A 27489-nucleotide genomic window follows, 5' to 3' on the forward strand; every position below is an offset into this window, starting at 1 on the left:
GCACAGCACTCAAACCTCTTTGAAAATGAGTCTTCATGTATTCCTGAGCCCACTGCAACTGTTTCTGCTTGTGAGCATTGTTTAGGGAGAGGCCGATAGTGGGTTTATGCACACTTGCAAACTTCTAGAGGATCCTGCACCTGGAGGTTTGCGGGACTCCAGAGGCACCAGCAGCTTCAAATACCTGTTTGCTGCTTTGCAATTGCATTTTTAGCCGTTGCTCTCTTTGCCTTTGTCTGCACCAATCTGCCTGTGCTATGAATCAGCAACAGATTTCTTCACAGTACCATGATCAAGCATAAGTTTTCAGGAAATATATGCAATGATTTCATACCTTGTCCAAGGTAGTGCACAATTTCATGCTTTTCAGCAGCAGAGAGATCCTATTTCTTTCCCATATTGCTTGAAACCTGTGGCTTGCTTAATAATGTGGAACATACTTTTAAGTAGTTTTCCTTTGATTGGGCTTACCTGGCAAACTAGTTATCACAAGTGTCTGAGATTGATTGTAATGGTCGAAAGAGCCCTGATACACAATACCATCCATGAGTTTAATTGAAAGACAAAAAAAATGAATGGTTATGACACTTAAATCCAAATTGCATAATAATTTGGAACGCGGTGTAAAATACAGTTCCACGAGTAGTCACACGACCATGGTGAGACAAAATAAAACGTGGTGCATTTCTAAGCGGGTAAGAAGGATAACTGTGTGGCGGAATAACACTTTGGAGTATTTTGACTCGGTGCAGTAATATCATCACTCACTTTGGAGTGAGGATATTACTGCGCCAAGTCGAAGTGCTAGTCCGCCACCCATTATAGTTCTCCCTCTTACCCGCTTAGAAAATGGTTCAGCTTAACCAATCACATTGATCAGGGATTCCCTAATGTTGGCAGGTCAGTAATTGCCTACAGAGGGCCACTCAGACAGTGGCAGAAGTGCTGTTCACCATGTAATGAGGTTATGTGCCATCAAAATGATTTTGGAAATAGAAAAAGGGTAGGCTACCTTTAAAAACAACTACAAGGGTCACCATGGTCCAACCTGATCAATTGCAGTGCAATATCACACATTCTGGGCTTAGGCTATGCAACAATGCCAGAGATTCTTTCTTCATAGTAGCTATGTCAGTGTAGCCTTCATAGTGTAGGACAGCTTGAAGCCATGGGTTGAATGTGTCAGACCTTTCAGTGGTTAGTTAACTACCACTAGACAAGTTGTGACTTTTCTACATCTCATAGCCTAAGGCTAAGCTGTAAAAGCACTGATCTGTTGGTTGTCTGTGCCAGAGAAAATATAATATTAATATTTGTGAAGATTAGATGCAGTGATTTCATGCTCCCTTGAAAAAGTAGCCTATTTGTAGGCCTATGTATTTTGAGTATTTTATTTTAGCGTGGCTATTGTATATTGTAGTTTATGTTGATACACTTAAAATTAGGATTTGATATTTTATTTTAAAATAGCCTACATTTTGGTGTAATTTGCTCATCTGATTCTGTGTGCAAAAGTAAATGCATTGAGAAAAATCAGACTAGTATCTCAGTGAGATGAAAATAAGTGGAGATTCTAGGTGGATGGGGCCAGATAACTGTATGCCATGAACTGGATAAATGCACAGGCTAAAAGTTCTAAGTGAAAGTTGGTCAGCGTGTGACCAGCCTGAAGGCACTGACAAGTGAAACTGCAGTAGCCTCACTTTCGTTGGGCCCGGTGAGGCCCCAGCACAAATAGAGTGAACCTTTAGGAGAGTGGAATTTGTTTGAAACTTTGTAAAATAGTAAAATAATCACTTTTAACACATTTCACAGTTTTTAACTGAAAACTTGGGAGATGGATTCATTGCAACAACACATTTGCACAAAGTTCAATCATGTTCAGACTTCTGGCTGGAGCTCAGTGATGATGTGTTTCTGAATTTAATTGTAACTGTCAGTTTATACAAGTGTGCGGGTGTATCATCTTGCTTTATCTTGCGTCAGTCAGATCAGCATGGCTGTCAGGTCAGGGGTTGTTTGTCATTTGTCATAGACCTCTGAAGTTCGCCTACAAAAAGGATCCAAAGCTGCCATCTTTGCCCATATAAGGAGATCCGGGAGTTAAAAGCTAACTGCCTATGTCAAGTTGCATTGTAAGTTAGCTCTGGGGCAGCAAAGATCAAAGTGTGCCGTCTTCACCTACCGAAGATTACAGTATCCACTAGACGGCAGTGACAAAACTGTGAAAAACTTCTGCATTTCCAATGTCATCATCCCCGCGAGAGTTTAACAGGTGTGATAATTGAAAATCCCCATGTTATTTTCCCTCAGATAAAATCTCAAGATACCGGATCTCCTTCTTTGGGCAAAGATGGTAGCTTTTTTTGTAGGTGAACTTCATAGGTCTATTAGAACAGAATGAACTCTGTTTCTCTCTGTGTCCTTAGGAGGTCACTATTTCACCTCAAAAGAGGAGGTCCCACCCTCAGATATCAGACAAGCCATTATTGAGCAAGTAAAATTAAAATATATACCTACAGCCCCATACATTACATTTAAATATGTATAGACAACCATGTAATTAGCTGATGTAGGAGGTGTGCTCACACTGCCCAAACAAAAGCCATTAAACACTAAAGGTTGTGTCAGTGTGCATTGTCAGTCTGTTGGTCTTTGCTGGATTAAGTTGTTAGTTTGACTTTCTTTGACATCCAAATCCAAACTGATTTGTTTTCCATTGCTGTCTGGGTAGAACGGAGCCCCCAAAGGGGCATGCACAGAAAAATATATGTTGCACATTTTCAGGGCCAGAAAGGTGCATGAGAAACTCAGAAAAAAGTATTGCCCATGTCCTCGACAGTATCTCGTATTTCTGGCTAACTTGTATGCATTTGTGTTTCTGGCGCATGCACTCTTAAAACAAATGTGTTGAAAACAACACAACTATTGTTTTTTAACACATCTATGTCCAGATAGTGTTGTTTGCAACACATTTGTTTTGTGTGCACTCTCAAATCAAATGTGTTAGATAGTGTTGTTTGCAACACATGTGTTTTGTGTGCACTCTCAAATCAAATGTGTTAGAAACAACACAAACTGTGTTGTTATATATGGAGACGGAGATGTGTTAAAGCAACACTAAAGAGTTCTTCATGCCTTAAAATAATATTTCCAAAATCATTTCAGTGGTTCATCAACTCGTAACAGGGTGAACAGCACTTCCACATTTGCTTCGCGGCCCTCTATTGGCTATAACCGCACTATGTAACTTTACCAAATCGGGTAGCGGACCTGTAGTTCAATGGGATGAGGCATAAGAAACTACAAATTTTACTTGCTTCGATGTCACAATACATGGTACTTTCATAAAATCATGCAACATTATTTGCCAGATAAACAAATAGCGTGCATGCAACAGAGGAAAAGTGCTTTAGTAATTGCTTTAAAAACAACACAAGTTGTGTTATTTTCAACAAATATTATGTAACAATTAACAAAAGCAATGGATCAACATAAACAGTGTTTTCCCTATCTGAACAGAGATGGTTATGGTTATGGTTATGGTTATTTAGCAGACGCCTTTGTCCAAAGCGACATACAAAAGATGTGTGTTCATTTTGAGAGTATGTGCATTCTTAAGGCTGCAACCAATAGCTGGGAAGTTATTGAAAAAAATATTAATATGAAAAGCATATAAAGAATATGAAAGCACTTTTGAATACAACACTAACTGCGTCTTGGATTTAAGTAGTGAGTTTTACTGTTTTAACTGAAGAGACAGAAGACTGTGTAAGATGATAGCCTGTGACAGTGATTTTCACAAGGGGAAAAGAATAAATGCACAAAACTATAGGCTAGGTCCATGTCACCTGTAAGAAGAACAGTGTGGTATTTATGGTGAATTATTATCTTAATACTCAGTCAATATCGATACAGACATGACCGCTTCATAATGCACATTAGGTACTGTATGTAATTATTTAGGGTAGCCTACCATGCATGGAGGAGGCCTATAATATGCATTTCAAATACATATTTTTTTTTAGACAGACTGGCTATTCTCAGCACGTCAATATAATTGTCATAATTACGCTCTTACAAAATGCTTGCCGTGCCATGTTTGCCGTGTAATAGGGTGAATGGGCAACTTTTGCTGATTGTGATGATAACATCATAAAGTGCAAAACATAGCCTCTGACTGGTTTCCTACACGAAACCATAATGTTGGCAGGTCAGTAATTGCCTACAGAGGGCCACTCAGACAGTGGCAGAAGTGCTGTTCACCATGTAATGAGGTTATGTGCCATCAAAATGATTTTGGAAATAGAAAAAGGGTAGGCTACCTTTAAAAACAACTACAAGGGTCGCCATGGTCCAACCTGATCAATTGCAGTGCAATATCACACATTCTGGGCTTAGGCTATGCAACAATGCCAGAGATTCTTTCTTCATAGTAGCTATGTCAGTGTAGCCTTCATAGTGTAGGACAGCTTGAAGCCATGGGTTGAATGTTTCAGACCTTTCAGTGGTTAGTTAACTACCACTAGACAAGTTGTGACTTTTCTACATCTCATAGCCTAAGGCTAAGCTGTAAAAGCACTGATCTGTTGGTTGTCTGTGCCAGAGAAAATATAATATTAATATTTGTGAAGATTAGATGCAGTGATTTCATGCTCCCTTGAAAAAGTAGCCTATTTGTAGGCCTATGTATTTTGAGTATTTTATTTTAGCGTGGCTATTGTATATTGTAGTTTATGTTGATACACTTAAAATTAGGATTTGATATTTTATTTTAAAATAGCCTACATTTTGGTGTAATTTGCTCATCTGATTCTGTGTGCAGTTGTGTTTTACTGATCGTGACCCCTGAAGAGGGCAAGCAGTGGAAACACAGTTCCGCTTACATTCCAGTGGGGGCACATTAAACAGCAACACTTCCGCAAACTGTAATTTTATACATTTGACATCTAAAATGGGCCTTCCGAGCGCCACCTCAATCCCACATCACATGGGGCGCTCGTTCCTCGATGGCTCGTACATTTTGTAGCTAGAGAAGCGGAAAGAGATGGTTGTTCCACTCCAGCAGCACAAGCCTCTATGTGACTAGATGCGGATTGCAACCGGACGCCAGGGACAAGAGACTGATTCAACAAAGGATTTTCAAAAGGCCTTAAAACAAGATCTGTATTTTCGACTTAGACACATTTGGGTCAAACCTGCCTCTGAATAGACTGAAAGCAGTTTGCTAGTGATATAACCTTAGCCACATCGCTTGCTAACTTGATGACTGTTCACAAAGCTAGCTAGCCAGCCAAATGGATGCTACGAATGACTAACTTAGCATCCGCGAGCTAGTTCTTGGACGATTTCCTGTGTGATTGTTCAGTTTTCCATTTATACAGAACTGAGCTCTGAAATCTGAGATCGTGACATTTCTTGCGGTTGGCTGAAAATATCAAGGTTATCCCACCAATTTGGCCAACCTGAGCCATTTTTATACGTGTTGTTAACGACAAACGTTAGCTAAGAATTAATCGTAGCCAAAGCAAAAGGCGCAGATATTTGTCCATTGTGGAGGCACTGTTGGGCATATCTTTTATTAGTTTCAAGGAAGAATAACGCTAACGTATACGAACTATAATAGCTGCAAACCGGACTTGCAGATAAAGGACTTTTTGGATCACCTCGCTAAATCTGCCCGTCGTTAAAGATAAAGAAAAGGACTGCATCCTCAGGCTAATTTGATTTACTTTGCAAAGGAGTAGCCATACCGCTAGAAACTGACATGATGTTTCCACAATCCAGACACTCGGTAAGTAAATAATATTGTAACGTTAGTCTGCAATTATCCAACTGTGTGCCAAATGGAGTTGTGCTGTTTTATTTGTTCCCAATATTGCGCTCTCTAGCTAGGTTTATCAGCTAGGTTAGGGGCTGCCTAAATCTAAGCCAGATGTAGCTTTTAGGTGCTTTGTCAATTGAATGGTTGTGTGCAATCTGCCAGGAAATTGTTTGTTACAAATAATGTTAACCTCTATTTATTTACCGACAGGCGTGTGGTTTAAGTTATAATATCTGACGTATTTATCGACGTGCCTCGCTCACAGTTTAAAGCAATATCTGATAGCTTGCTAGCCGCCTCAAAGGCCATGGACCTGGTTTTGCACTGCTGTATTTGAGGGAAAATCGCCACCTTTGATTTGCTAGCTAGGTAGCATGAGCAAATGCTTTATGCGCTAGCTTGTTACATCGAATCATTTGAGGTGTTCTGTCTGTAAGTTCACAATTTCTCATATTGGATTTGAGCACAGCATTTGGTTTGTTTTTGTTCATGTTGATGTCCAACGTTGTCTAACGTTAACACGTTACTCTTGGAGACTGCGAAAGTGGTTGGGACAATACAAATATGGGACCAATATTGCCGCTTGTTTCACCAGTTTTTGTTGTCAAGCGTAAGGGTTTTTGTCATGCACAGCTTTGGATAGAATGCTGTAACGTTACAAGTTACAATAGCCTATATCCCCTACCTCTACGCAATTGTGTCCCAAACTTTAATCACGTGTATGAAACAAAACACTGACATATCGCTTAATATTAATGCCCACCCTCCTTTTTCTTGTGGTGTGAATGGTTGTTCGGGGCAAGATTTTGGTTTTTGGGAAGACTTGCGGTCGCGATTCTTCCCTCTGTTTTGGCACAGCCTCCAGGATCAAAGGCATTTTAATAGGCACCTCGCACGGATGGCTCTGTGCACGCTACGGGTATTTCGTGTCTAACGAGTCTCCAGGCAGTACAGCGATTCATGGTGTTGACAGAGGACCACATCAAGACTGCTCTGCCAGCGCGCGGAACGGTAGCCACAACACAAATAACGTGGGCACCGCGAGTCGGGAAGCAGGTGGGGGGCCATGTATGTTGTCCCGAGAGAGGTGGGGGAGGGGGATACGGGTTAATGAGTCCACTAATTGATGAATTCCCCAAACTAACACAATGGACGTGGACGAGGCATGAGTGTGCTCAGCTGTTTATAAGAGGGCCGCCTTGGTGCTAGGGGAAGAGGCCCTTGCGCTGCGGGTGTTCGCAGTAAACAGGCGGATCGGTTCGGCACGCTATCCCAGGGGGTGTTGTGTATTACTAAACACCCAGGTGCATGTAATTGTTCATTGAGTATCGTTCTTGTTTATAGACCACATTTCCTAAATGATTACAAGCAGTCTTCTTCAGGATGCAATGATTTTTGTGACGTAAACACATAGCAGTATAGGCTACATTCATGTTGAATGTCGAAACTGATAACTTTTGATCAATTATTATACCACATTATACACAAATCTAAAGTTCAAATATTATGAATCTGTATGGTTTCTATGTCCTACAACACACACGTGATGCTTCAACTATGCATCAGTTGTTTGCTATTCACAGGCTAAACAATCTCCTATGGCTGTTTCAAGAATTTCATGTGCAGTTGGCAGAAATTCATTTGGTATTCATACTGCTCTTGAGCCATGAGTGGCTCTGGTGGTGGGCCTAATTTTTTTCACTGGCTCTAAGCAAAGCATTCTTTGAAACAGCATTCGCCATGTAGTGCACAACATGACAATTCACTAGTCTAGAGCACTGATTGTGTGGATGTTTCACAACAATGGATGAGTCTGTAACAACCACAAGGTCCAGTTAACAGTTAGTAGGTCTAGGTTGGCGACTCACTCGCTCCTCCATACAGCTAACTTCATCTCCCTCTGTGGAGTTGAATAGTCTAATCATGCTGTGTGTACTGACCAGCAATCTGCAGGTCTTCACTCCACACCAATTCTACTCTTAGTCAGATATGATGAGAGTGATTCTCATTCAAGATGGGTGAATGGTAGGTTTGGTTTGGTGGGGTGGGGTGGGGTGGGGTGGTGGGCTCATCCAGCCAAGATTTTGGAAATATCAGTGTGTTCTCTCTCCGTTTATGTGTGTCAAGGTGTCTGTGTTGTAGAAGGGACCAGACTGAGCATTAGGCTAGAATCCTTGATGAGGCTGTAACATACGCTCTGATTTATATGATCAATTTGTCCTGTTGATGAAAGAAAATGAAGGGTGTTTTTCAAAGAGCATTTTTCTTTGCTTGCCTTATTATTTAGTCCTGATGTTGGTATGCAACTGTAATTGGCACATCGATATCATCACATCATCGTCTGAAAATGCACAGCCTGTCGGAATGATAAACCCATACACCCGTTAAGAAAGTTGTGAACAGATATCAAGAGACCCTGGTCTTTCCCTCGTCTTTGGAGCTGTGAAATTCAGAACTGCAGTGTGTGTTTGTGTGTGTTTCAGCATAGGTGAGCAAGGCCATATCATTACAGCACAAAGCTGCTCAGAGAAATATCACACATAGCGCCACTCCCTACCACAGCCTACAAGTATGCGAGTGTGTGTGGTTCTCTTTCTCTGTCTCTCACTGTGTGTGTGTGTGTGTGTGTGTGTGTGTGCGCCCGCGCGCACGTGTGTGTGTGTGCGTGTGTGCGCCTGCCTGTCTGTGTGCATTTAAAAGACGGACTCCCCCAGGAACTTACTAATTTTTGTTCTTTCCTTCTTCTGTTTCCTCCCCTTTCTCTCTATCTTCCCTCCTATTTCTCTCTCTCTCCCCCCCCATGCCTCTCTTCCCCTTTCCGAGGCGACTGTGGCTGTAATCCAATTGCACAGCCTTATGCTGCTTGTTGGAGTCCTTAGAGCCTGTGCAGCAGATTAACTCCAGGGATTAACAGCCCCCGGTGCTGAGAAGCAGCACCCTAAGCTGCTCTACCGTGACCCCCTCCCCTCCCCGCTGACCCCCTTACACACACACACACACACACACACACACACACACACACACACACACACACACACACACACACACACACACACACACACACACACACACACCCCTACCTCACTCGACACACGCTCACACTCGCAGTCACACATACTTATTATGAAGAGCTGCCACAATTACCGCCATTGCAATAACCATTCAGGGATGTAAGGCAATCTAGGAGGAATGGTGAATAGCTAGTTTTGCTACCTGTTATGCACGCACTGTTTTGTAGCAGTTTGGGTGTACCATGAATATATTTCCTGGTGAAAGGTTGCTGATTGACTTTGAGGAAACAAATCACTGCAATATATCAAAACAGATTCCATAGCCACTTCCAATTATTGGGGCTAGGGATGTGTATGCTCACGAGTTCCCTCGGTGCGCCCACAGAACGGACCACCAGGGGGCCGTGAGGAGCACCGAGCTTTGTGGAATTTTGTGCAATTAAAGTTGTCTGTAACGCAACCTCATGCAGTCTTCCATTGACTTGCATTGTAGGCCTATTTAATGCCACAATGGCGCAAGCTAGCTGTTTTGAATGCGATAATCAATGGATATCTCTACAACAAAGAGGTTAAGTGTTTTTCACTTTTAAAAATGCTGCAGGTAACTGTTAACCCTTTAAACTAAAATAAGATACACATGTTACCTTCAAAGTATATTGTTCCTAGCAAGTTAGGTGGTAGCGGACTTCCTGGTTCCTGGTTCCAGCATGGTTCCTTCTGCCCTTGTGCTGACGTGTCCTTGAGAAAGGCGCTGGCCGTATCCTTGACTATGCTTGATGAGCTGTTTGCTGCCTTGCTTGGCTGCTTTCGCTGGTGTACTATGAATGTGTGTGTGCACGTCCATTTTTCTGTGTGAACAAATGAATGTGTCACGTTGGTTGTAAAGCACATTGGGTGCTTGCAGAAAGTACAGGCCCTGTAGAAGATAGAGTTTTGCAGTAATGCTGTTGTAGTTTCAACTGATCAGGTTGCAGAGAGCTGAACACATTTTGACCAGCGGGATACAGTTTTTTTTTGTTGTTGTTGAAGATGGTTGGTTTATCAACTTTAGTGCCCCCTGAAATGGTCTCTCTTATAGCAGCTATCAATATGAGAATGGTTATCTCCACCATAATACCTCATCATTCATTTGGCACTGTGAGTGTAGAATAATTACCATCTGACCATCATAGGCCTGTATTTGATGCTGGAATATAGCAAAGGCAGAAAACATAGTTTTGTATAATGCATTTCATTTAATGACATATTACGTTCACACACGTGACTACTCAAACTATTGTAGCAATATAAAACTGTTCCCAAATTGGTATTTAATTTTGTTTAGTGTTCACATGCTATTACTGTACGAAGAGTAGATTCCTAGACTTTTCCCAAGTGTGTACATACTGTATTTAGCAAATGTTGAGCTGAAACTCATCAGCGTCGTCACAGCCTCATGCAATCAAGAACACATTCCATACCATTAACCATTTGGATGGACGTCCTCTGCCAGCCAGATGTTATAAGCTCAAGTCACAATCCCCTCCTCTTCTGTTTGCATTCAACTTGCTAATCACTCTAATGATGATTCGATCTTCATCATAAGCATAATCATAAACAATTGTTTTGTCATTGAATAACATGGGGCTCTCAGTAAAAATCCTTAATGTATTGAAGCTTCATTCGTAACTACTCAATGCTCATGCATTGTAATGTCCTTATCCAGCTTGTGCGTCAGCACCATAGTTATAGCCGTCAGTCACACTCAAAGGAATCATTAGTAAGAAGGCAACCACTACCATCTTCACTTTCTTCACCAGGATACCCCCTCACACACGCACTCCATAGTCCGTGCCATAGTCCTCGAAATCACCATCATAATTACAGCAAGTGGAGTCAGTCATGAGCTATATGATAGAGCCCCATCACAGTGCTTCATTACATGGCACAGTTAAAGCAGGCTATTTGTAGTCGTGTACAAAAGCAAGAATTTAAGAAAATTATGTACAGTATATATATACATTTTAAAAAGAAGACAAGAAACAAATGCGTTTCCTTGGACCCTTGAGATCTCTAATGATACGCTGACATCCTTAAGACATGAGTGAATCCAGGTTTGGAAAGTAGGCTAAAATGACGATGGGTACTTTCCTTCTCCCAAACCCCACCACATAGGGTTATAATCATGCTCTGAGTTTGGGCTACTAAAGACTCCTAGACAAAGGGAAAATGTCCACAATCTGTAGAGGCCGAATGAACCCCGACATGAACTCGGCTGTGCTTTTTGTCCTCTTCGTCTTGCCGTCACCATGTGCTTTTTTTCCCCCCTCTCTGTCTGTCATTCTAATCGCTGGCTGTTCCCCAGACAAAGAGCCACCCTGACTAGGGTGCCCTCAGTGCTAGTAGGGATCAAGCTGTGCGTGGCCAAAGGAACAACACTGGGTCCTACAGAGAGAGGCTCCGATTAAGCCAGCCGTGTTTGGCAGCTTCGCTATGCCGCTGCCCTTTGTTATGCCACGGCCCTTAAAGGACACGGCCCATTCTCATTCCCCAAACGCAGACTCAGACCTGGATGCGCGTTCCGTTCCCCAGTAAGTCTGTAAGGGCTTAGAGCTGTCCCACTGTAAAATCGTGAAGTGCACGAGGGCTTTGCTCTCTGACTATCTGAGCCCTTTCCATACATTGGCATTCATGCTGACTTTACAACAGGGACTCACCTACAACATCTAGCGTTGTCATGTGAAACACTGGGTTACCCAGACGGGAAGCTTCAGTAAAGCAGCAGTGAGTAACTGCCATATTACGAAAACATGTTTGTAACAAGCTTTTGGTGTTGTTGATTTAAAGATGGGTCACATCATGTGCTGTCCCATTCCAGTTATTAGCATTCTGAACCCCTACAGCCTTTCAAACTCAATCACTTATCAGCAGATGTCCGTTTAAGTCTTTGAAGGTTCCATGGCTTAGACTTTTGGGGTGAGAATGAGATTTAGCCCATATCCAAACATGTCTTTGCAAGATGATTATGTGTAGTCTGCAGATTTTAATCTTAGCCACCAGATCACCTACACTGATTCTGATACTAACAGGTTTTGGGAAAATCCCGGAGGAGATGCCCTCTTTGCATTTGGTCTGCATTTTAGTGGAACCAGAAGACATGATGTGTAGGCTATGTATTGTTGTGTCATTTATGGTACAGACACTTTCACAGTGATGCCTGAGAAGTCTTTTTCAGCAATGAGAGGCATGTTTAAACCAATCAGTCAATACACCAGATTTCTAGTCTTTCATTTTTTTTAGCTACTGTTGCGAATGAACACCAGGCCATTTCGCACAATTGCTACAGATGCTCTTAACATTTCCAAAAGGTAAATTTACAGTCAAAAAAGTTCATATGCCGTGATATACCTATATATACTGTTGGTATGTAAACGTAGTAGAAAAGTAGTTTCCTACCACAAATCAAACACTGAGCCATGCTACTCATCTTATGAATGCTACTGGAAAGCAATGGTAGCCACGCTCCTCCTGTCTTTCACCTTTCTATTCACCTTTCCACAGATCTCCAGACATTCTGGGTTACACACACACACACACACACACACACACACACACACACACACACACACACACACACACACACACACACTTCTTTTCCCACCCCCACCCCAAACACACGCCCACACATTTTCTCTACCTCTGCCCCCTCTCACATGCTCTCTCTCTACCCTCCCTCTCTCTTTGTTTCCCTACCTCATCTCTCCCTTTCTCTCTCTCTCTCTCTCACACACACACTACCCTCTCTCTCTCTCTCACACACACACACACTACCCTCTCTCTCTCTCTCACACAAGCCGTTTACTGACTGCACAGATAGCCGGCGATGCACGGGCTTTTAGCCGGCTAGTCCCGATTGTACTCACTGATAGCCGGCTAATCGCCGAGGTGATTTACGCTGCCAATTGTCCTCCCCTGAGGGTACACATATCGCCGGGGCGACTGCAGTGAGCACGCGAGCCGGCTATGCGGCGGCTAGCTGAGACATGGGCGGAGCTGTCAACAACGAGAGTTGTGCACACACTGCTGAAAGACTTAAAATCAGCAAACAGCTGACTGACTGTATAATGAGCACAGCTGTCAGATCATCATACTGTTCACATATTAACACTGGTCCTTGTGGTCCATCTAGCACACTGTTCTTTCAAATGTCAATTAAATCGCCAAACATCTCAGCATTTATTTATTAGGCTAATTGCTAACATATTGGGAAAACATAGCCATCCTGCTTTATCTACAGCCAGGATGAATTAGCTAGACCTTGGCTAGCTTGCTCAAATAACCATTGACAACGTATTTCGTTAAAGCATGTAGGCTAGGCCTATATCATACCCACCCTAAGGTTTAAGAAACATAACAACGTTGTCCAATTTTAGTTTAATGCATTTTTCTGAATTGGAGAGGTCTCCTTATGAGGGTAGGCTCTGCATTTTAAATGGCTAATCGCTAGTCGCGATTAGCATCGTTGGTTTAAACTTTGCAGAGCTGTTTTGTTGTTATCACAAAAATACTGATTGTAACTGCTGTTAGGAAGACAGTTTGGAACCTGGCAGACGTGAGGCAGTGAAAGGTATAATGCATAGTCCAAGCGGAATGAGTGGAGAGTTGATATTGTGACGAGGCAAGAATTACTCTGTTAGGAAATGTTTATTACCAGATGAATATGAGGAATGACATTACATGGAAGTGGCCTGTTTAAGATCCCCGTGGCTATATCCCACAACATGGGTGGCATCCCGTAACATAAACCCCTTATCCCACAACACATCAGCTGGTCTAGTACACCTATATAATGCGTAACCGTCAACTATCTTATGACAACAGGCTGCTTAACCATCTAGCCGTAGGCTACATTTCCCCCTTGCATGAACGTAACACAAGCATATCCGAGCCGCGCTACAATATTGTGTCACATCGAGCTAGCAAGTCTAGCTAGCCACAAACAACAGTGCATACCAGACTGTATAGAACAGGTGCATACTGCATAGGCTACTAATGACACTTTTTTACGGTCAGTGAATAGCACCGAGTGAAAATCAATGTTTGCTTTATATCTAGTGACAGTGGTGATGTCGTCAGTTTGGATAAGTAGAGTAAACTTAGTCAGAAGAGCTAGAAATATCAAACGGAGGAGCAGAGAACTTGACAGAGAGCTGTACCGCTGTTTTGAGAATGACAGTAGTGTCACGAGACTTCGACGCCTATGTTGTTGTACGTCACTGTTCAACTTCACACCCAGTTCTTACATGTTTACGCCTACACCGAGGCGGCTTTGGAATATCGCGCCTCTTGTCCTCACTGACCTAGCCGGGGAATGGCCGGTTAAACCTAGCCGCGGATGAGGCGGCGTTCAGTCAGTTAACGGCTACACACACACACTACCCTCTCTCACACACACACACACACACACACACACACACACACGCTCTCTCTCTCTACCCTCTCTCTCTCTCTGCATGAGTGATGAGAGGAGGGACAAGAAGAGTGCAGACTTCTCCCGCTGTGTGTGAAATTGGTCATTCTCTTTGTGCAGTGCAAAAGTGCACACACACACATACACACACACACACACACACACACACACACATACGCATGCTGTAGGAGAGTCCTGATGAATCTTGAGCTGTGGACAACAGAGACTTTAGAACACACACATACACACACACACACACACACACACTCAGTAGGGGAGGGCTGGTGAGCGTTATTAAGGCTGAATTAGCACAGGGCCCCCAGCTGAGCAAGGGTCAATCCCCAGGCACCTCCTCTCCCACTCAACTAAACAAACACTCCCTTCCCCCTTACACACACACATAAAACACTCCCCACACCATTTACACACACATGTCCCCAGTCACACATGGCACACACACACACTATACACACACACATACACTGTCTTCTGTATGACACTTCCTAAATCATTTACACACACACGCACACACACTCTCCAGTCATGCACGCACGTACACGCACACACACACACTCACTCTCTCACACTCCTCCCCCTGACATGAACAAAAATCCTCACCTCCTCCCTCCTTGATGGCCACCACACAAACACATTCACAAAACACACACTTGCAGGTCACACATACACACACACACACACACACACACACATACACACACACATAAAACACCCCCTTCTATCACCATCTTACACACACACACACACAGACAGACCGACAAGCGGAAACACAATTACACCCCCTGCCTACACAGATACATAATAACACACCGTTCCCTCCAGCTCCTTCTTTCTCTCACACACACATAGATAAGTACAGTTATGCATGCAAACACTTACACATGTAGCCATTTAACCAAACCCCAAATACACAAACACACTTTCACAAGCGCCCCAACTGCCACACACAGACACACAGAGTAGCTACCAAATCTCACTCACACACACTCTCCTGGGTACATTCATGTGTGGAGCCATACATCTACACAGACATACCCATTTACACACCCCATATGTACATGTGTGTATACACACACACACACACACACACACACACATTTAGAAGAACTTTCACATGGTTGTTGTGGCTGTGTGGGATTTAGATCTGTACACACACTCACTGTGGTCTGGGTTCACACATCGTTGCACAACGAGTGTTCAAACTCGAGCTGGAAATCACCTTGCTGTCGTGCTAATTGTGTGTGAACGCAAACACAAGATCTCTGGTGATGGAGGCGCCACTTTGATGGTCTTACTCAACCACAACACATAGCGCTCTCTTTCTCATGTCGCCTGCTTTCAGGCATGTCCTCCGCAGTGTATGCGGTTCTTTGTCAGATGGAGGTCCGACCTTAAGGTGATTTCAGATGTGATGTTTTCATGCGGACATTACTACTACTCACAAAAAGTTAGGGATCTCTGTCTTTCAGGTCAAATGTATGGAAAATGCAAAAAGCTCAAGCTACAGTGGTATTATATCACGAAAGTAGGGCATTTAAGTAAAAGCATGCAGTGGTGATTTCCTCATCTCAAGCAATTTATTGAAACAAAGGCCTACACATTTCACCCGAAAGCCGAACATATTTGACTTTTTGCTGGTATGTATAACGATACCGATGCACATGAACAGAATCTGGTTGAACATGCATATGAACAGAATCCCTGCACGTTCTTCACCTTGTTCAGACATGAGCACATTTACTGTAACGTCCATTGGAGTTCCAAATGTCCGGTTATGTTCAGATATATGGCCCAACCGCTTGATATCTGCAGAACATGCGGACTTGTCTGATAGCAGTTATAGACACTTGCACCTAAATATGCACACACTCTTACTATCTCTCTCTCTCACACACACACACACACACACACTACCCCGACTTACACAAACATACACACTTGTACTCAATCACTCATCCACACACACCTGAACACACTCACACTCACACAAAGACATTCACTACCTTCACTTACACCTGAGCACACGTGCACACACACACACACACCCTCACACTCTCTTTCTTTCTGTCTCTCAAACACAGGAGCTCTTATCCTCTTTGTGTGTCTGTTCAACAAACTGAAATGGTTTGTGTGTGTGTTGTAGCAGATGTCTTGGTCACCCAGGGCAACGCTCCTCATTATCATCACAAAGCAGCGGCCGTGTCGAGGGCAGACCCTGACGAGAGGGGGTGGGGATAGGGGGAGTGTTGGAGGTCAGAGGTCGCCGCCTGAATTGATCTGCGTGTCGGCCTCTCTAATTGATTTTTAATGGTGGGAGAGGGTGGTTTGATCACACACAGATCACACACACACACACAAAGTTCACTAGAAGAACACACACACACACACACACACACACCATTAAAAGTATACACCCTTTAATCACAAATGCATTCATGGCATACATAACAGGAATGGAACAGGGTGATATTTGAACAGACACACACTATCCTGGTATTGATTAGCACACACACACATGCATCATCAAATGTTGTGTAAAGTTATTAGTTAACTGGTATTTAGCAATCCCTTTCATCCAAAGGTCTGGGAATCAAACCGGGGCTGATTGATTGTAGTGCGGTGATGTTACTGCTGCTCCACCACCACGCCCAAAACACACACACACACACACACACGTACATGGAGGGTTGTACTGCGAGGAGGAGGGCTGAATTTATAAAGTGTCATGTGAGAAGTGGTGATCGCTCCCTGCCCCTTCTCTCTTCCCCTTTTTGGAGCAACACCGACCTCCCATTGAAAATCAATACCACTCTTTCAAAAAACACACAACTCCCGTTTCAAATCAATACTGTTGATGCAGTGAGCCCCCCCTCGCTCCAGGAAATCAATACCCCCACGAGGGCAAATAAATAAATATATAAATAAATAAACAAACAAATAAAGAAATATAGGCAAAAGCCCGCGGGGAAAACATCTGAGCTTTATCCCTGCCAGTCCCACAGCGCTTGTGAACACTATTGCTGAACCCCCTCTGGCCGGTACCCCCACCGCTCCCAACACTCCTCTGCCAGCCAATGGAATAGCTGCTGATTAAGACACCTCACCAATCACAGAGCTGCTGATGAGGACACACGAGGTTTTGATGAGTTTGTTTTTTAACCAATGGTGAAGTGGTGTTGGAGAGCATGCTCACCCCCCACTAGGGTTGCAGCGGTGTGAGATTCTTGCGGTATGACGGGTGTCTCCGAGAGTTTCACAGTTTATAGCATTTCTCTGTAGCGTCAGAGGACCGACAATGGGGTCGTGGACTCCATGGATGTGGAAAGTTATTTTGATAGGGCACATAATCATCAGTGTTGAAATGTTCACATGTTCTTTTTTTTATATTAGGGAGTTAGTAAGTCATAAACAGGAAGCCTACTTTGATCTATGTGCAGGGAGGGTATTCTTGCAGAGGGCCAATGTGGTGACCAGACACAGGGTATGAAGGCCATAGATTGCAATACCACCAACAGTCATCTGCCTACTACTAGTGGCTAGAATGACTCAGGAGAGGGTGCTGAGATCTGCGTTATATAGCGTCTTTGTGCGGTTGTGTTTGTGTATGCGTGGGAGTAGGGGGTTCAGCAGTCTTGTGACTACAAGTGCATCAGCAGAGAGAAGCAGAGTGTGTGTGTGGTGTGTGTGTGTTTGTTTGTTTGTGTGTGTGAGAGAGAAAGACGCCCCAGAGGGATGCAGTCAGTCAGAACAAACAAACCAGCAGGGGGCACCTGATTTAGCTGCCCTCCAGCAGTTGACCTGCCCCCTCCTCCACACACACACACACACACACACACACACACACACACACACACACACACACACACACACACACACACGGACCCACACACACACACACACACACGGACCCACACACATACACACACACACACACACACACACACGGACCCACACAGAGCCTTGAGCCTCACATATTTATACTGAATTTCACAGGATTAACTGACCAGAAGATGCTCTCTTACATATTTACATACCCTATATTGGGGGACAGTAATACTTCCCCTCACTCACGCATTGCACAAAGCATGGTTCATATGGACAGGTTGAAGGGATCTAGGTATGGAAGAACTCGAGTTGCTTGTGGGGAACAGGGTTGGGATGAACTAGCACAGACATTGCGAGCCAGGCCAAACGGCAGACATGTCAACAGACACTCAAAAATCTTGTGGAAAATCCTTCCCAAGAGCGTAAAAGGGGGACCAACTCCACATAAGTACGGACTGAGAATGGGATGTCATTGAAGTTCTGTGGGTGTAATGGCAGGCGTCCACCGTGCAGTACTTTTGTCTTTATGTTGTACTTGTTGTTGATCAAAACGGTTGTGTTAGGGTGCAGGCCCCGTTTGGCCTGGTGACCTACACCAGGCTACTTACTGGTGAGGGAAGGGTCAAGACGTGTTATGACTGAAGTAGGAGATGTAGTGTATTATTCAAATAGAGGTGTGGGTGTGTAGGTTCTTTAGAGTGATAAGTTGATTTGTGAGTGGATTTAATCAGAAAAATGGACTCAAGAAATGCAGCAATGAATTTCTCATGAATGACTCCATTTGGCACACTCGGTTATGTTTGTTGCTCTGCCTGCGATTGACTGACTCTGTGTGTGTATGCAGGGATTAATATTGTGTGTATATAGGGTCTGTGTACATGGACAAGTGTCTGTGTGTATATGTGTAGAGGGTAACTGTGTATTATTTTGGTTCTAGGATGCGTGTGTGTGTGTTTTGTTATGTATATGTATGTATGGTGTGTGTGTGTGTGTGTGTGTGTGTGTGTGTGTGTGTGTGTGTGTGTGTGTGTGTGTGTGTATCCAGTCTCTCTAACTATGCCCCCTTCTCAGCAGGCCTCTTCTCAGTCCTCTCAGCCTCTCAAGTTCACCACCTCGGACTCCTGTGACCGCATCAAGGACGAGTTCCAGTTTCTGCAGGCACAGTACCACAGGTACCCACAATGCACCTCACCGCACACCAGCACAGCTACCCACAATGCACCTCACCCACTGCTTGCGCAGCTACCCGCAAAGCACATTAGCTCACCTCAGCGCAGGTACCAACAATGTGTTACTTGTTACTACTATTATGTATTACCCAAGCATGCACTGCCAAGTGTATCAGCACATGGCAGCTACTGTGCATTGCAGAACAAGCAATTACGGAGCAGAGCACCTGCGGTGACCTGCAAAAGGCGTCACCATGGATACCTACAATGCACTCCATTGTGCAAAATCAGAATCAGTAGTAATTGAATTGCTATCCAGCTGTAGATGATGAACACCCTGAGAGGGTTAGTGGCAGGATGTGCGTCGGTCATCCTCACCTTTGCCACAGGGGAGAACAGTGTGGCACTGTGCCTCAGCACCAGCCAGAGGCCTCTCCACTGCCACAGGCCCAGTGGGGCCACATTGGGGCAGAACAGCTAACACTCACGTGTGTGTGTGTGTGGTGTGTGTGTGGTGTGTGTGTGTGTGTGTGTGTGTGTGTGTGTGTGTGTGTGTGTGTGTGTGTGTGTGTGTGTGTGTGTGTGTGTGTGTGTGTGTGTGTGTGTGTGTGTGTGTGTGTGTGTGTGTGTGTGTGTGTGTGTGTGTGTGTGTGTGTGTGTGTGTGTGTGTGTGTGTGTGTGTGTGTGTGTGTGTGTGTGTGTGTGTGTGTGTGTGTGTGTGTGTGTGTGTGTGTGTGTGTGTCAATGAGGCAGACACACGCACACACCTACACACCTTTTCTGTTCTGAGGCTCTGTTCAGGAAACCACATTTAGGTGAAGGGCTGTAGAGGAATTGGCCACTACAGCAGTTTAACAACACACACAAACATAAACGCCAACACACTTCAGGGCCATACACACAAAAGGCCACAAAAAGAAAAATATGCATCAATTCGACACGCGTCGCATACATATTTTCATTCTCGTATACAAATACCGCGCATAGCTCATGAACGTTCACATATACTGAGTCACAATTGCATACTGTACATCAAGGTGATGCACATGAATCCACACATGCATGGCAGCGTGATGTTGTTATACATTCTTACACACACACATACACACATACATATACACGTCAGTGTAATCCTGACTCACAATGACACTCAGAGCTGTCTCCTGCTCTCAGAGCTGTCTTTCTCGCCCACCAGCTGCCTCGTCCAATCACAACTTGGCCCAGCTGCTCTACAGCCAATCAGTAGCCACTCCCCAGCCCTGCTGAAGGGCTGGTTGTCATGGCAACACAACATCGCTGGGAACCCTTTCTGGCAAAAAGTGAAAGTGTAGGCCGCAACATCTCGCACAAGCGGGCACACAGTCACACACACACACACACACACACACAGATACACATCAACTCTAGCAGAGGCACACACATACATGGGCCCACTCACTCTTTCTGGTGGCATTTTTGACAGATGGCTCATTTTGAATTTGTAATGCATTTTTGCATTTACATTTTAATTGAACTGCAATTGGTTGTGATTGCACACCTGTAAAGGCGTTAACTTAGAGAGCCCCTTTAAGATGAGTTTTCGTTGTCATCATCATCATCATTGCTGCTTTGGGTTCTCCGATAGTGCACACACCACCAGAATTTGCTAATTGAATTTAAAGTTAATTGCACTACGTGAGATTGATGAAAAATGGTATAAGTGCTATTTTAGTAAACTAGCGAAAGAAATTCTGTAGTCCCCTGTTCTTTGTCATGTCTTTGGCGAGCTGCAGAAAGACCGCTCCACCATTTTGAAATAGACCCAAAAGCACCAGAAGAGATGCATTGTGGTTGTGACTTTTTGTGCTTGAATAAAAACACCTTCAGTGTTTTTTCTTTTCAATGGGAAATACCTTTCCTGAGTACCTTTAGAGTAACAAACAAACTTGACAAAAATCCTATGGAAGAAAAAAAAGGTTGGTTGACATCGCTGACAGAATTGTGTGTGTGTGTCACTCCCACAGTCTGAAGCTGGAGTGCGATAAGCTGGCCAGTGAGAAGTCGGAAATGCAGCGACACTACATCATGGTATGTTATTTTGTCTGTGTCTGTGTCTGTGTCTGTGTCTGTGTCTGTGTCTGTGTCTGTGTCTGTGTCTGTGTCTGTGTCTGTGTCTGTGTCTGTGTGTGTCTGTTACCTACCATGTCTCCTTGTTTTGATATTACTTGTGTTTTCAAACCCTACGCTGCCTAATACTACCTTTTCAATTGTGGTTTGGATCCTGACATAGTCTTAAACACTACTGTTGACTGCCCTTAACCTAATTCTAAATTCTCACCTTCGCAGTGCCGCGATTATCATTAGTCATACCAGCCTCTGTAAAGTGTCAGCCCTTCAGAGGGAGCTACAGCATTATGACCACATTTGGGTCTTCACTTGCCAGGCTTCACTGTCCTGTCACATAAAAGCAAAAAAAGCCCCCAAAATGCCAGGCTTGTGCAAAATTCAGAATTGAATTGAGAATGACTCCTAAATTCCAATTCAATTCTTGAGGTTGAATTGAATTTGAATTTAGGTCAAAAACAGGATACAGAATTACAATTTGGAATTTGAATTAAGGAAGTGGAATTTAAATGTAATGAAATTCAAAGAAATTAATTTACATCATTTAGGGGTAGTAGTGTTTAACAATGAAGTTTCACAAAATGTCAAATATGATCGCAACAAATACACAACTTATAATTTAAAACAGTAATAAATTACATTTCAAAATGTAATGTATGTGAGATTCAACAAATTCTTCCTGTTATGTGACTGGAATTGTTTTGAATTACGATGAATTGAAATCCACTACTTGTCATTCCAATTCCAATTCAACTTCCTGTGGGGTGGGGCCAATTCAATTCAAATTCCAATTCATGAATTGAACGGAGGCCAATTCTAAAAATTCGGAATTGTGCACAAGCCTGCAAAATACTTTTCAGTGTACTTTAAAAACGACATGCCTGGCTGTGGGGGACTGGCCCTGGTGTGCTGCGTGGAGTATGATATGGGCTTCTGTATAATTATGTGCCATTTAGCTTGATGTAGGATAAAGGGCTCAGGCGTAGTAATGAGTCATACAGTGTGGCACTGCGGCGGCCCAGTCGGTGCTGTTGCTAAGCCTGTGCGTAAGCCAAGAGCCGTATGGGAACAGAGAGAAGGTAGCCCAGTCTCTGGCCTGGAACAATATGAATAGCTGGGGAATCTGACAGCTTTTTGCTGTTTCAAGCTACATTGGCATGCATGCACGGCACGCACACACACACACACACACACACACACGCACACACGCACGCACACACACACACACACACAGTAAGAAATAATACATCAGCAGCTATAGAGCAGACAGCTGGATGAGGACGGAGGAAGACATCGGGTGATTTATTTAGTGTGTGTGTGTGTGTGTGTGTGTGTGTGTGTGTGTGTGTGTGTGTTGAGTTGGCTGTGTGAGAGCGATCCAGAGAAAGAGCGTGTAAAGAATATGCTGGCTGTGTCAGAGTGATCTAGAGAAGGAGGGAATTTGTGTTTGCGGTAGAGGAAGAGAGAGAGCTTGGCGTGTTTGTGTGTGTGTGTGTGTGTGAGAGAGAGAGAAAGCATGTGTGTATCTGAATGAAAGCGGGGACTGTGTGTAGAAGGGTACATTTTTACAAGTCTGTGTGTGTGTGTCTGTGTAGAAGGGTGCATTTTATGCCTGTGAGTGGTAGTATTGGGGTAAGTGTGTGTATTTATCAGTGTGTGTGTGTGCGTTTGAATGTCTGAGAGAAGGTGTGTGTGTGAGTGTGTGTGTGTGTGTGTGTGTGTGTTTGAGAGAATGATTGTGTGTGTGTTAGGGATGCAACGGTACAGTTTTGCCACGGTTCGGTTTGTATCACGGTTTTTGGGCCACGGTAACGGTTCGGTTTCAATATATCAATATTATCTTGGCTCTAGCATACAGGAGGCTATATTTGCCTTTTCTATTTCAAATCAACAATGTGCTTCTACTTACACTTGCAGAGAAAATATTAAATGCATAGCCTGACACAGATGAAGCAGAATCACAAAAATGTATCAAAAGAAAAGAACACCATCATTGCCTTCTGTCATAAACAGGCAATGTTATCCATAGTGCAGTGCAGCATAAAGTAATGTGTAGTTATTTATTTAATAAACTCACTGTTCTTCACACATTTAAAGAAAATACTTAACTGTTATACACCCTCAAAAAAGTAGTGAACAATTCTGAAAATCTTCTCAAAATAATTGGTGAGGTAGTATTATGTGTAGTTTCAAATGGATATTTGATTTGGGAGTGCCTGCCCTGTCCTCTTTTATGAACGTAAAAAATGTAAACATAGACAAAAGTGCAGTGCAGCATTAGAAATATTAGAACAATGAAATGAACATTATTGCAACCTGTTGTCAGGGGGGGGGGGGGCAATATTCCGAGAAGAAAGTGGCAAATTTGCCACTTCACAAAGTGTCTGTTTCCCCTGTGTCTCCTGTCGTGTGTGTGTGTGTGTGTGTGTGCGTGTGTGTGCGAGAGAGTTGTGTGATTGACGAGTGGACGAGCGATTGACTGATTTAGCAGTGAGTTTATTGTTTTTCGAGTGGACACCTCCCGCTGCCCGTAGCCTAGCATGTACAACGTCAGGAAAATAAATGACCCGAGTTTGGAATGACATGTCAGCCTCCCCATCTCCTATAACCTCCCATCCCTACAATATTTTCCAGTAAACTATCAAACAGAGAATACACTCAGCTGTGTCGGCGTCACGCTTTCTTAGGCTACTCTAGCGAGCAATCAACGCAGGGCAGAAACCACCGGTTACACTGTTACACACAGACTTTATAATGTGGCAAATTTTCGACCTTCTAAAGTGGCAAATTTGCGTGTTTACAAAGTATATATACGTGGCCCTAATACGCCGTCGTATTCGTTATGTCTTTGGGAATTATAGGAATATTGTTGTCGAAAGGCTGCAGCAATGGATGGTTGGGTTTTCGGTGGCAAACTCTCCGTGCTGCTCCACTTAAGGTTACAGCCGGGTGATGAAGGCGCAAGTGGGCCGACATGTTGGATGTGTTACCTTTATTAGGTGATCGTTGTGAAGCAGTGCTTGCAATGCACACTGTGCTTTGTTTACTGACGGTCTTTTTGTCTTGTTCGTGGGCTACTTCAAATGTCGCCATGATCATGCAGCCGCCGGTGAAGTTTGTTTCTTCTCACATGACTCCTTCATTTGCATTTCAACGCGCTTATTGGCTCTCGGGAAATTCAGTAAAATTCTGATTGGTTGTTGCAAGGTTGACGAGAGGCAAGCTGAACAGTCAGAGAAAACGCATCCCCCGGGTCCTAAGCCCTCCTCTCTATCGCTCCCAGGCTACGCGCGCGCAATAACCTTGTATTAAATAAAAAGTTTAATGTCGCGTATACCGAAATATTGCGGTTTAGGTGAGTCTATTGAACCGAACAGGCCAAACCGAACGGTTCAATAAATTATTGAAAACCGTTGCATCCCTAGTGTGTGTGTATGTTTGAGAGAATGATTGTGTGTGTGTGTGTGTCTGTGTGTGTGAATGTTTGAGAGAACGTGTGTGTGTGTGTGTGTGTGTGTGAATGTTTGAGAGAATGATTGTGTGTGTGTGTGTGTGTGTGTGTGTGTGTGTGTGTGTTTGACTGTTTGAGAGAATGATTGTGTGTGTGTGTGTGTGTGTGTGTGTGTGTGTGTGTGTGTTTGAATGTTTGAGAGAATGATTGTGTGTGTGTGTGTGTGTGTGTGTGTGTGTGTGTGTGTGTGTGTGTGTGTGTGTGTGTGTCCTGCTGGCAGAGGTGGCATAATGTGTAGATGCTGTTGGCAGGATGCCCTCAGAACCCCACACCCTCCCCGCAATTTCCTCCTCCATTTACCCCCCCCCCCCCCCATACCCCTTTCCCTCCCTCTCTCTCTGTTCTCCCCCTCCATCTTCCTCCCTCTTTATCACCTCTCACCTTCTTCCTCTCTCTTTCTCTCCTTCTCCCTCTCTCTTCTTGATCTCTCTCTACCAATTTCTCTCTCTTCTTCTCCTGCCCTCACTCTGTCTATCTTGCAGTTTTTTTCATCCACTACTCTCTCTCTCTCTCCCCCCTCTCTCCCTCTCTCTTCTTTTTTTCCTTTTCTCTTTTCTTCTCTTTGTGAGGCTCCTCTTCCCTGTGATGACTAACCTCTCCATCCTTCCCTTGGATCCCCTGCTGATGACCTGCCTTTGTTGGAGATGGGCTTTTGAGTTTGTTTGTTTGTTTTGTTGTGATGTATTTGTTGACGCTTTGTATGTCTGTTAATATTACTGTTAATGATTATAAATGATATTATGAATTTTGTTTCCATCAGGATTAACTGGTGATTTATTATTAAGCTGGGTTTTTTTGTGTGTTGCAAAGTGTGTGCGTGTTTGTGTGTATGTTTGTCAGTCGTGTGTGTACATGTGTGTTTATCTTGTGTCTGTCTTGTGTGTGTGTGTGTGTGTGTGTGTGTGTTTGTGTGTGTATGTGTGTCTGTCTGTGTGTGAGAGAGAGTGTGTCTGTGTGTGTGCGTGCGCGCATGTGTCTGACTGACTGGCTGGACTGGCATTGTAATCACTCTCCATGATTTATTATTCCCCCTCTCCCTCTCTCTCTCCATCCTGCCCTCCCTCCCTCTTTCTCTCCATCTATCTTTCCCTCTCTCTCTCCCCCCCATCCATCCATCCCTCTCTCCCTCTGCTCTCTACAGTACTATGAGATGTCCTACGGGCTCAACATTGAGATGCACAAACAGGTGAGAATCAGACCTGCTGAGACTCTTCCGCCCCAACTGAACACCTTCTGTAGCCCCAAAATGTCTGATTGTGGTTATAGCCTCTCATGCCTGTCTTTGTTGTCGGTTTATGCTTTGTTTTGATCTCTGCAGGCTGAGATAGTCAAGAGGCTAAATGGCATCTGTGCTCAGGTGCTGCCCTACCTGTCACAAGAGGTATGAACAAAACACATGCACCCACGCACGCACACACACACACACACACACACACACACACACACACACACACACACACACACACTCAGAAACATACATGCCCACATAATCACTTGCATTGCTTTCACAATCTCTGATTACACACAAATGTCACAGTTTCTGCTACATGCTGCACTTTGACATTGTTTGCTGGTTCACTGGTGGTTTCAGGTCTTTGGTTAGGAAGTGTTACATTGGGTTGCATTTACTTCTGATGCAGTTAATCCTGTTGCTGAGGTTGACTACCAAACACCAAGCTTGCTTAATAATGTGGCAGTTACTGGTTACCATCATGATAAACGATAACATTGTGACCACATAGTAGTATTGTGACATTTTAAATATTTGCATCGGTTGCCTGGTAATGGTTCCGCCTCCTGTTCCACTGTCCCCCGCAGCATCAGCAGCAGGTGCTGGGGGCCATTGAGAGGGCCAAGCAGGTCACCCCGCCTGAGATGAACTCCATCATCCGGGTAGGCAGCCAGCAGAGTGTGAGTCCGTGTGTGGGTTTGTCTGTCTGCAAGCTTCTGTGGCCTTCTTTTATAGATATATTTAGCTTCATATGTCGCTACTGTTTGGTCTTTTCAGTTTGCTCATACATTTTAGCCAGATTTTAGTGCTTGTTGCTTCTTTTTTTTTTGCTTATTTGTGTGTGTGTATCCACAATGTATGTTCCTCTAACCGGCACTTTTTTTTTGTTCTCTCCTGCCTGTGGTTGTTTGGCCGTGTGTGTATGTGTTTGAATGTGTGCGTACACTTGTCTGTATGTGTGTGGTTGTTTGACTGTGTGTGCGTGTGTGCATCTGTGTATTTGTCTGTCTGTGTGTGTGTGTGTGTGTGTGTGTGTGTGTGTGTGTCTTTGTGTCTGTGTGCGTGTGTGCATGCACATGCCCACGTGTGTATGTGTGTGTTGTGCAGCAGCAGCTCCAGGCCCACCAGCTCTCCCAGCTGCAGGGTCTGGCTCTGCCCATGACCCCGCTGCCCCTGGGCCTGACCCCGCCCAGCCTGCCCAGCGTGTCCACCAGCGGCGGCCTCTTCTCGCTCTCCAGCATCCTGGCCTCGCAGGCCCACCTGGCCAAGGACGAGAAGGCGGCCCGCGAAGCCCCCGACAACCACCGCGATGAGGACGGCGACAAGTCCGACTAGACGCTTCTGCACG

At 44.1% G+C, this 27489-nt stretch overlaps 1 protein-coding gene across 5 annotated transcripts; it reads left to right on the plus strand.

Moving 5' to 3' along the window:
* Positions 1-4935: 4935 nt before the first annotated feature.
* On the plus strand, positions 4936-27489 carry chico. Of its 5 annotated transcripts, none has more exons than XM_062556559.1 (7): positions 4936-5794; positions 19199-19299; positions 21300-21363; positions 26052-26096; positions 26229-26291; positions 26729-26821; positions 27249-27489. In XM_062556559.1, exons 1-7 carry the CDS (start codon positions 5768-5770, stop codon positions 27474-27476), a joined length of 621 nt encoding a protein of 206 aa, XP_062412543.1. In that variant the 5' UTR covers positions 4936-5767; the 3' UTR covers positions 27477-27489. The 5 variants fall into 5 exon arrangements, with proteins under 5 accessions (XP_062412543.1, XP_062412559.1, XP_062412551.1 ...); XM_062556575.1 differs by having other exon boundaries at positions 4937-5794; positions 27252-27489; XM_062556567.1 differs by having other exon boundaries at positions 4937-5794; positions 19202-19299.

The sequence above is a fragment of the Sardina pilchardus genome, chromosome 2 (genome assembly GCF_963854185.1).
Source record: "Sardina pilchardus chromosome 2, fSarPil1.1, whole genome shotgun sequence".
Classification (NCBI taxonomy): domain Eukaryota; kingdom Metazoa; phylum Chordata; class Actinopteri; order Clupeiformes; family Clupeidae; genus Sardina; species Sardina pilchardus.

Excerpts from the sequence above, each read along its gene's own strand:
- chico (XM_062556559.1), top strand. The coding sequence starts at position 5,768 with ATGATGTTTCCACAATCCAGACACTCG. Across the intron at positions 5,795-19,198 it reads TTCCACAATCCAGACACTCG|CAGGCCTCTTCTCAGTCCTC; the intron begins GTAAGTAAATAA and ends CCCCCTTCTCAG. Across the intron at positions 26,097-26,228 it reads ACATTGAGATGCACAAACAG|GCTGAGATAGTCAAGAGGCT; the intron begins GTGAGAATCAGA and ends TGATCTCTGCAG.